This window comes from Branchiostoma floridae, chromosome 4 (genome assembly GCF_000003815.2).
Source record: "Branchiostoma floridae strain S238N-H82 chromosome 4, Bfl_VNyyK, whole genome shotgun sequence".
NCBI classification, from domain to species: Eukaryota; Metazoa; Chordata; class Leptocardii; order Amphioxiformes; family Branchiostomatidae; genus Branchiostoma; species Branchiostoma floridae.
The window spans coordinates 22,521,604-22,532,277 of NC_049982.1; the positions used below are offsets into that span (position 1 = coordinate 22,521,604).

General features: G+C 42.0%; 1 protein-coding gene across 1 annotated transcript in view; it reads left to right on the forward strand.

Annotated features, from left to right (window-relative positions):
- Positions 1-4,067, forward strand: part of LOC118413639 (tyrosine-protein kinase receptor torso-like) — a 59,481-nt gene extending 55,414 nt beyond the window's left edge. Inside the window, exons 16-23 of the mRNA XM_035817165.1 lie at positions 23-26; positions 426-610; positions 1,185-1,463; positions 1,778-1,992; positions 2,160-2,200; positions 2,748-2,844; positions 3,323-3,492; positions 3,927-4,067. Coding sequence (XP_035673058.1) covers positions 23-26; positions 426-610; positions 1,185-1,463; positions 1,778-1,992; positions 2,160-2,200; positions 2,748-2,844; positions 3,323-3,492; positions 3,927-4,036 — 1,101 coding nt within the window. The 3' untranslated portion in view covers positions 4,037-4,067. The remainder of the gene's footprint in view (positions 1-22; positions 27-425; positions 611-1,184; positions 1,464-1,777; positions 1,993-2,159; positions 2,201-2,747; positions 2,845-3,322; positions 3,493-3,926) is intronic.
- Positions 4,068-10,674: the final 6,607 nt, after the last annotated feature.

The following is a 10,674-nucleotide window of genomic DNA, read 5'->3' on the forward strand; positions in this document are numbered from 1 at the left end:
ATCATGATAAGATCATGATTAGTCAGGTTTTTTTTTTCTAAAATTCTGCATATCATACGTCATAAATACTTCAAAATTACTGTCACACCTATTCAAAAAAGCAATTAAAAGCAAAAAGCTTGGATTGTATTTCGTAACATTTCTTATTCGTCACTATTGTTATCTTGCAATGATGTACACTTTTCTAAATACGGAATACATGCTAAAATTAGCCCGTGCGCATGAAATTGGAAATAAAGCTCGTATAATCAAAGAAATATATCACAGGAAACTGAAAACGTGGACGAAAATATTACAACAGATAGCAACAGTTGAAATGTTAACTCCTTGTCATTTGCTGTGTGCTTTTGGGGGCACAACGCAGAGGGTCTACTGATATAGCTAAGCTCTGACGCTTACCAAAAAAGAATGAAATCCTCTTACAGAAAATGCGACTGGTGTTGACCAAGCGAACCTGCTAGCAGAGATCGAGTTGATGAAGCAGATAGGAGCGAACCGGAACATCGTGAGTATCCTGGGCTGCTGCACCCGCCGCTCGCCAGTGTTCCTGGTGGTGGAGTACTGCCCGTTCGGGGATCTCAAGAACCTCCTCAGAAACATCAGGGAACAGGTAAGGCTGATGTAGTCTCTACCAAACTGACTATTATAGGGAGAATAATTTGCTAGGGGAGTTTTGCTACTAGAGGAGTTAGCCGGCCGCGCAGCCAGCTTCTCCGGAAGTGAAACATTAACCTTGGCGTGGACTGACTCCCCTGGCCAGCTTCCCGATTTTTACCAAACTCTACGATCCCCGAATCGAAGCCCCGTAGGAAGACTTGTTGAAGCCTAAGGCTTAGGTCCCAATTGGAGAAAGGGGCACTGTTTTCGCACTTTCGGGCGTGAAAACGGAGATATTGCTTTCGCTCTATTGTTCTGGTGTGTGCCCACAGAAATTTGAGCCGGAAGTGGCCCTCACAGGTTCAACAATAGTTTAAGTGTGCGAGTTGGGAATGTAAGTACACATGGGCACACCCACGCAGGTACTTCGAGTCTATCTTTAAGCTTGTTTTCCAGGCTTGCTTTTCACGTGAAACCACGACAATGTGAAATGATCTTGACTTAGTATTATGAACAATATTCAGTTCTACGTGGAATTGTATCGAGGGAATATATAAACAAGACACGAATCTTCTGCATCGTTTTAGAAGGAGTATGAAGAGAACGAACATCCCCTGCTGGGTATCAAATGTCAGGCCATCAACTCTCCAAATATGGGCAACAACGAGGAGGCGTCCTTCGCTCCAGTCACCGTCTCCTCGCTGGTCCCCATCTACAACCCCGCGAGTGAAGCCAACCCCTCCGCTGCGGGAGGAAGGCCGAAGGACGAGAACCTGGACAGCGGAACCAGCATGGACCTGAGGGATGTGCTGGACGTCCTCCCGACCGACCTGCTTTCATTTGCCCGGCAGATTTCAACAGGAATGGTAACAACGTTTTACAATTAGCAATTGCCATTGATACCTCCGAAGAAAAGGAGGCCTTGTTTTTTGTCTGTGTGTTTGCTTGTCTTTTTGTGTGTTCGAAGTTGAATATTGTAGAGTGCCAGGATATGAGTCGGAAAGTGGTGTAACCGGAAATTGTCTGGATAGGAAGGTTGGTTTGGCTCGGGTCCAAAGTTGTTCCCGGCTGGCAAAAACATTCATAATAATGAAGAAGACAATAAATTGAAAAAAAGTCGGGCAGTTATGAAATCTACCATAGCACTGACGGTCTTATTTTTTCTCTTGCTACTCCAAAGGAATACCTTGCTTCAAAGAAATTCGTCCACAGAGATCTGGCCGCGCGAAACGTCCTGGTGTGCGAAAACAAAGTGGTGAAGATCTCGGACTTCGGACTCACGCGAGATATCTACGAGAACAGCGAGTACCGGAAGCTAACAGGGGGTAAACTTCCGGTCAGATGGATGTCACCTGAAGCCATCTTTGACCAAGTATACACCACCCAGAGTGACGTGTAAGTAGATAGTATTACGTACCAAAACAACATATGTTAGGACTTGCCTGTCTATTGCAACATGCCTATTTTTTCTGCCAGTAAAATTTCCATACATTTCCCCTTTTTGTACCATAAACGCATAAAGAACCAGTGACACTAATTCATCATGGTCGTTTCTATTACAGATGGTCCTTCGGAGTGGTCCTGTGGGAGATTGTCACTTTAGGTAAAACCTTTCGTCTTATACTATTTATGGTGTTTCATTAATATGGAAATAACCAAGCAGTGATACAATAATAGCTCGCACCTTACAAGATTATCTCATTTTCCAACTCTAGACGTATCTTACCAATGATAATTTTCTCATCGCGTTAGAACATAAATGAGATATTTGGCGTATCAAATAACTGTGTCTCAGATATTTTGGGAGTCTGACAGTTGGTCATATGATGTACGTACTCTGTGTTTGAAGAATTCCACCAATACGTCTTTCCAAACGATCTTAACATAATTTGGCAATCTGCAAACATACGTAAGATAGATGTCGGTCACGACTGCAGTACGATAGATGTCGGTTAGCTGAGGAGTGTGTAAGATGGTCTATTCGATACAAAAATGGATCTATGTATAAGCGACTGTCAATATCAAAAGAATGTCACCAATTCTAAAGATAATATTTACTTTCACTCACTACAGTTCCACATCATGTATAGACGTTTACCGTTATAGTTAGAGGACTTACATGTGATACCTCTTTGTACTCTGGCTCCTAGGTGGATCCCCCTACCCGGGACTATCGGGCAAGGAGCTGTTCAGATACCTGAAGGCAGGGTACCGCATGGAGAAACCCGAGAACTGCAGACAGGAAATGTGAGTCTATGCCATCCCAGTCATGAAACATATGTCTTGATCAAATACATTTCACAGTCGGTTCATATCATGGCCATATCCGTATTGTTTTGAACTTCTGAAAGCTTATACCAATGCAATGGCCAAATCAGCAGAGTATTCGCCTTGAATTTGAGAGGTCGTGAGTTTGATCTCCGTCGACGTCCGTACACTTAATTAGCGCTCAGCATTTGGAAAGAGTATGACTGTCACAGTACACACTAGCACCAGTAATATGCCTTGCCCCCCCTCCCAATGGGGATGGCACGACAGTAAGGAGCCAGTGAATTACTGTGGCCCATGGTCTAGTGCAATAGAGAGCTGGGGTCGTCCTTTGCACAAGCTGGTGCGGGTGGGACTTGATTTTAGCTTAATTGACACTTCCCCGTGTGTAATAAATGTAACATAGTCAGGACGGCACTAGGCAGGTTAACTCTGACATGTTCCGTCCCACCCGCAGCTATGACATCATGCTGGACTGCTGGCAGGATAAGCCCCAGAGACGCCCCACCTTCACGGACATCCGGGAGCGACTGGAGGCGATCCTCGGGGACGTCCACCCTTACCTGGACCTCAACGTGGACCACGACCAGGAGTACTACCAAGGGAATCCACATCCGATTATGACAGGTACCCCAGGTGATTTTTTTCAACATATCTTTAATCACGTCGATGGAGTGTCATTGACGAAAGACGTCGACACCGGATGGTTGTCAGAAATACCTGTCCTCTTCCAAAATCATATCCAGTTGCTTGCCAATGAGTATCTGCTTTTTGGCACATCTTTAATCAACTAGGGAGATTTTTTTCATCTGCCTCCAAAAATAATAAAAACTTGTCCTGATACAGTCTACAGTTTTAGTAGTCTCTTGTTACAACAACGCCAATCATTGTCCATTGCCACATGTACGTGTGACGTCAGCAACGAGTCAAAGGTTGTTGGAAGTCGATATCGCCCCCGACCGTCCGGGTTGATAGATGTATGTTGCGTCCTGATGTAAATGGTCTCATTTACTCCTCTCGTAATTAATCGTAATTAATCGTGTTACCCTTTTGTTTTCTAGCTGCAGTGTCGACGAATCTCCCAGCAGAGTTAACTCTCCGAGATCGTCCTCTATCGAAGCCCACAGTAACAACGTTGAGTTCGTCCTGTGGGACTCGGGCACGGCCATAGCTGACCTCCCCAAACCGAGACGCTTGACCACTCGCAGGAACACTCGCATCTCCACTGACACCAGCGGCGTTGAGATGTCTCCCACCAGAGTTCTCCTACCGACCATCGGGTCAAGAAGTGACGAGTGCGACAACGAGAAATGGAGGAGCGCTCTGGACATCCGTGACAGCAGTTCCACCGACATCCCCCCGCCATCCCCGCACAGGTACTACAGCCTAGCCAACATCAACGCCGGCCTACCAAAATCACCGTCATCGCCTCAGAAAGTATTTGCCTTCACTGACGACGAGGTGTTCGCCAAAAAGAAGCCCGGGGCCAAGAAGAAGACGAGAAGAAAGAAGCGCTCCAAGCAGCCGAGGCGGACATCGCAATCAAGACCAGACGCAACCGACGATTCTACAGTTGCCAAGATGGTAATCGAGATTGAAGTCCCGGATGTAGGACCACCTAGCATTCCAGAGATAAACATAACAGGGAGCCCGGACGCCCCTCTCCTGTCGCCTGTGGGGACATCAGTGTCGCCTTGCTGCAGTTCCTGTGAGAATAAGAGCCCCACCAGGCTGCCCAGGCCTACGGGCGTGTGCAACATCGTCACCGCCACCAGTTCGGAAGTCATCGGGAGTATCTACTCGTTCGACAACTCACGGAGTACTTCGGGGAGCGGGAATATATCATGAATGTTCCAAGTGTAGGACCAAAGAGCTTGATAAAACCTTCTTGGTAGGACAGACCACATTGTGCAGGGTATCAGATAGGCATACAAGTGTCTGGCCACTAGGTAATGTGCTCCCAATAACCACTTTGGGTGGTCATCCCCCACTGAATACCTACTGACAGCTCAGACATATGCTTAATCAATGGAATTATAGAAAGGCGAATCAAGATTAGACAGAAACATCGTTTCCCAAACTGAAGCCTACAACTTGATTGGATTTAGTCAGCATACAGTGCCATGTACACTGACATGTTGCTGAGATACAAAGATCTGGACTGGCTGTTTGCTAGCTTCCTTTACAACTGAAAAGGAGTATGTGACGCCGGTCAATGGTGCGAAATGCGTGGCCATTACCTTTTGCCAACTTACAGAACAAACATTGATCCATAACAAAATGAACAAAATAAAGTCAGCAACTTTCTCACCATAAAGCGAGCATATTTACAAAACGTCTGTTTTACCTCCGTGAAAATGGAGGGGTTGTTTTCAGTCTGTTTGGTTATTTGTCTTGGTGTGTGATCAAGTTTTTTTTTCCGTTGGCCCTGGTCCAAGTTTGTTCACGGGTTGCGCTGTAACCGGAGACTGTTGAAATACAAAATGCTGAGCTGGCCTGCTTTCAAATTATTTCGGCAGGCTGGCAGAAGTGAAGCCGAAAGTGGATGATTATGTAATATGCGGACAGGGATGTGTTATATTTCGTCACCAAATAGAAAAAAAAACTGTAGATATTTCATCTCCAATTTCCTGTTGTTTAGTTTACTATCCTAACGACGAACTAAAGAAAATGGGAGCTAGAAAATTGATCGGCCGACGAGTCTGGAAGTGTCAAAGATCGGCTGTGTTCTCAGGTCCTCGAGCACTGTGTAGCGTGATGGAATAGATTATTAGGCGTAAAGTAGACTGTCAATCTTTTACACGGCGAACGTCTGGTGAACAGCAACTACGGCCAAAACTCGTCGGGGCTTCATGGTACAGTCTCTGCCTCCTTCAGACTAACGGCTGAACACACTAACAAGTTAGTCTCATCTTCACACGTCACGTCTTTTATAGTCTATTAGACATCACTAAAACATTGAAGTTCCTACTTTTGGACCATGTAAATAAGCTCTTTTCTACGTGCTTTTGTATCAACCTAAATGTACATTTACTACAAGTGGCAGGTTCAATTCAGTTAGAACGATGTTAGATAATGTGTGTGGAAGATTTGGGGTAAAGATTGCGTGTTTTGTGAGTTAAAAATTTCCAAGCATCTGACTACAGAGAGTGTGAGAACATTGGAGCTTTATATTGCCTGTGGCGAGGAGGCCTATGCTGGTGTGTATAGTTCAGGGAACGTGTACAGGATAACTTTCAAAACGTCATTTTTAAGATTTTCAATGTGAGTATATCTTGGGAAGCAGTGGTAGATTTTCTGGGACTGACATAGATTCAGATTTTGTGTGAAAGATTTTTGACAGTGTTCAAAAGGGAAAATAAATTCAGATTCATTGTGTTAAGTATTGACGTCATTACAGTCTTCAAAAGGTAAACAGGTGTATATAAGAGCCTAAGCATCAAATGTGGCCACCAGGCCGGTAGAGGTATGTGTATCCCAGGCACAGTAACGGTTATACTTGATTCTGGGACTCAGGAAGGGCGTTGAGGGATGTTGAATCTTCACGCTAAGAAGCCAAACATAATTTCTAGCGTTTGTGTTCGTGATCGTCTGTCAGGGATTGAAAAGAGGCTGGTTCTTTTTCAGACTCCAAATCTCAATTAATATAGAATGAAATACAATGCTGTGTCGATATCACGAAGAGTGATAATATAAACATTTATTAGCACTTTTCATCTACGTCTTACTGCTGCCTATACTACCAAAGTGGCCGTCACAATTACAAGAATATTTCAAATGTAAGAAGCACAGTTCTAGAGATTGCCATTGTAACATTCTTGAAACGGGAAGAATTTTTTCGGCGTGTCTGCCTGTTTGTGTTTCCGCCTTATGTATTTCGACATGATAATTACGTTAGCCCCAGAGTGACAGGAAATGAAGGCCAGAGTTGCCAAAATACGTAGTCGATCTCGCGGGACAACTGACAGACATTCCAGGTCATGGTGTCAACGAAGGAGCTTGTTAGGTGTCAATATGTTTGTTTCTCAGTTTGTGTCAGTTCAATGTTTGAAGATATTGTTTTCATATGGACTGGATGCATATTTGTTATGTCAAACGCTATAAAAACACAATCATGATAAATATTTATAATGGAGTTTGTATGCCGTAAAATCAAGAACTTAAAATGTCAATGTTGTACATTAGATTTCACAGTGATAGTTTGTTTCGGTAGAGTATTTGATTGTTATTTCTGACATCTATGTGTTTGATATATAAATTAGTATATAGTATTACTCAAATACCAGTACAGTTTGTTCATGCTGAATTACACAAATCCTGGCGGTATCCGTGATACATATCTGTTTGGCACGTTTGGTACTTATGTATCTGGCATAGTAGATATTGTTATGATGTAAGTCTGTAAGCGTATACTAGCCAGAATAGCCCATGTACATAAAATTATACATTACGTATAGCTATGCTGCTGCATATGTAACTTGAAGCTGTAGATTGGTGGGTCAGTCGTGTGATGAATCTCAAATAGTATAGTATCCTGTGACACTTACAAGAATTTGAGAAATTGTGCAAGCATTTTCTTTGTATTTCGAGGCTTGTTTGGGTTTTCTTTTGAAAGAGCCAGCCTTTGAAAAAATTTGCTCACGATCATTCCACTATCTAATGGAGGGCCAAAGCCACAAGTACGCCATTTAGAGCAACCGTCTTTCTGTATTTTTGACCAGCATTGAGACATCACTCATCCACAATTTTGCAAGTACTGAAAAGGCACCGTCGCCACGACAATGTTTTTTACACGTAGTCTTGTTGTCTCAATGCCTACCTAGTGCCCACCAGTCTACAGTTTCGATGCTACTGGAACTCTTGATTTCAACATTGCCTTCATGATCCCTAAATACCTTGCCGAATGTTAAATACACTACAACGAGTGCAATATATATATACATGTACAGACACAACAGCCAAACGGAAAAAAAGTTCCTACCACATTTTATACCAAATTGACAATCTATTTTGTCAGATTTCCAAACATGAATGTTAGTGAATGTAGATGAATGATATTGTAAACAAACATAGCTGAGGCGATGTGAACGACACAGGTGCGCATATGTGCCCATCGGTGAATAGTTTTGTAGCATGACACGATAGGTAGAGCCGTAGAGGGGTATTATACAAATTGTTGCTAACTTAAGTCTATTGTTGAAGTAGAAGAACGATGTGCAATAAGAAAAATGTGAATGAAGAGTTGTACGAAAGTAAATGCTGCTGCCTCTAGGCTTTAACATACAGGACAAAAGAACAGGATATGAAAGAACGGAATATCCTCCGGAGAAAGATTTCAGATCGAGCTCCTCTAGATATGATTGAACGTTTAGGGGTTGTTTCTGTCATGATATTCGATAATGTATGGACAACATATTAGATCCCCGCATTTGATTATAATTATTCTGACATAGTCTTTTTCATCATCAAACTAAAATTTAAAATAAAAAAAACACGTGTTATTATCTTGATTTATTCCCCAAGACATTGACGGCTAGTCCTTCCCCGAGTATTGGAATGAAATTGCACTGATAAAATGTATTTCTGTAAAAGGTTTGCTGGACAAAATGCCATTTGACTTTACTATTTTAGAGTATTTTTTTTCAACACAAACACAGTTTTCCTTTACCAGATCTGTTTATCAAACAGGCTTGCCAACTTGGCTTATCTAACCCTTTATGATAAAACTAATAAGAATCATCATTGTTTTTAGTGTTTCCTCTTATTTCAATCATATTAGTTTGTTTATACACCTTACCCGGGTGCAGATAATGTGACATTGTATGATTCTGATCTCTAATGATTATGATTATGCTTTAATCAAATTCAAGAAGACTAAATGGTAATAAAATTATGGTTTAATTAAAAATGCTGCTATAACTAATTTAGTTTGGAGATTTCAGTAATCTTGGGTATGTACAAAAATATTCACAATTTCTGCACCCGGCGTCCAATCTATTATTCATGATCGTTGTACAATGAAAGAATGTTGTGTTTGGTTCAATCAAATAAAACACTACAAGTGATCCAGTCTTCTCTGTGCTTTATTTGCTTTTAACGTAAGTAATCAAACACGAAACATAGTATCATTTTATCATTAATTCAACGATGTGAGTGAATTTTTTTAAATGCTAACTGTAGTACAATTTCATTATCATTATATCTGCAACTTATCATGAGCAATGTCAGTGATTTAAAAAAATTGCTAACAGTTAAACATTTATTAGTATTAGTGTCTCAGCAATAGAACAATGCTAGTTATTTTTAACTTAAATAAATGCTAACAGTGAAACATCCAAAATAGCATTGTTGTCACCACAATTTGTCTCAATTTTAGTGATTTTGTAAATTGATAACAGTAAAACAAAAAACCATTACATCATTGCCTCAACTATTGAATTTACCATTATAATGATTGGTCTTCGTGAATCAATCAAGGTATCTAAATACCGCTAAAGAACGTTATGCTAATTCAAAACAGCACAATAACATGGTATAAGTACACTTTAAAGAACAACAGCAAGATATGTTAATTTAAATCAGCACATTTAAATAATTCATGCCAAATATCACGAAATCATGATATATCATCATCATCGTTCGGCTGTAGCGCAGGCGACTGCAAGCCTTCATTGACTAAAAATGTGTGTGTGTGTGTGTGTGTGTGTGTGTGTGTGTGTGTGTGTATGTGTGTGTGTGTATGTGTGTGTGTGTGTGTGTGTGTGTGTGTATGTGTGTGTGTGTATGTGTGTGTGTGTGTGTGTGTATGTGTGTGTGTGTGTGTGTGTGTGTGTGTGTGTGTATGTGTGTGTGTGTGTGTGTGTGTGTGTGTGTGTGTGTGTGTGTGTGTGTGTGTGTGTGTGTGTGGTGATAGAAAGGGAGAGGGAGAGAAGTCGGGCAGAACAGGAACATTGAAGCTTCATATCAGTCTAACGTTTTATGACTTTTGTCGTTGATAACGACTTTCCGTAAGCGACTCTTTTGTTCTAGAAGCTGGTCTCTTGATGGGGGAAATCTGAATTTAATGGCTTTTTTGGCAACATTAGATGCATCTGCATGGCTTATATCGCCTATAGTGTGCTTGGGTTCGAATGTCCGTGTCAGCTCAGTGTCCTGTGTGAGAAACTGGGTGTTGTGTATTGACTGGTCCGAAGGTGTTGTATAGGATGACAGCTCAGTACGCATGTCCACATCTGTGGTATGTGCTGTACCCTGGATGTCTTTGTTTGATGTATCACAAGCACGAGGGAAGCTTCCTACAGATTTAAAGCTAGCGTTTGCTTCACTTTTCCCAGACGGAACTGGTGATCTGTCGTTGAGCTTTCTTTCTGGTCGTTCGAATGTCTTCACGTTCTTGCCATAGGCTGGGCCGCCACTGGAAACATTAGAACAAGCAGCCTGTTTAGGACTTGTAGAGAATTTTCGTTTTTCTGTCTCGAACTGTCTCTCTGTGGTTGATCTGAAGTTTTCATCAAACGTTCTGTACTTCTCGACAGGCACTGTGGTCTCTGGGTAACCTCCCTCAAACAATTTCACGATCTCTGTGGTCTCATGGCGGATTGATATGGACACGTCTTCTCCGGCGTTGTCGTGACTCGTTCTAGACGTGTAGTCTTCTTCGCTAGAAACCGTCACATGTTCTATGTCTCCATTAGGAAGGCTCACTTTATCAGAAACTGTTGTTTTGGTGTACACGTTCCTCTTGTACACCTTAGCCGGTAGAAGATGAGGCTCCGGATGTTTGCTAAGCATGTCCTCTTTTCCGTCGGG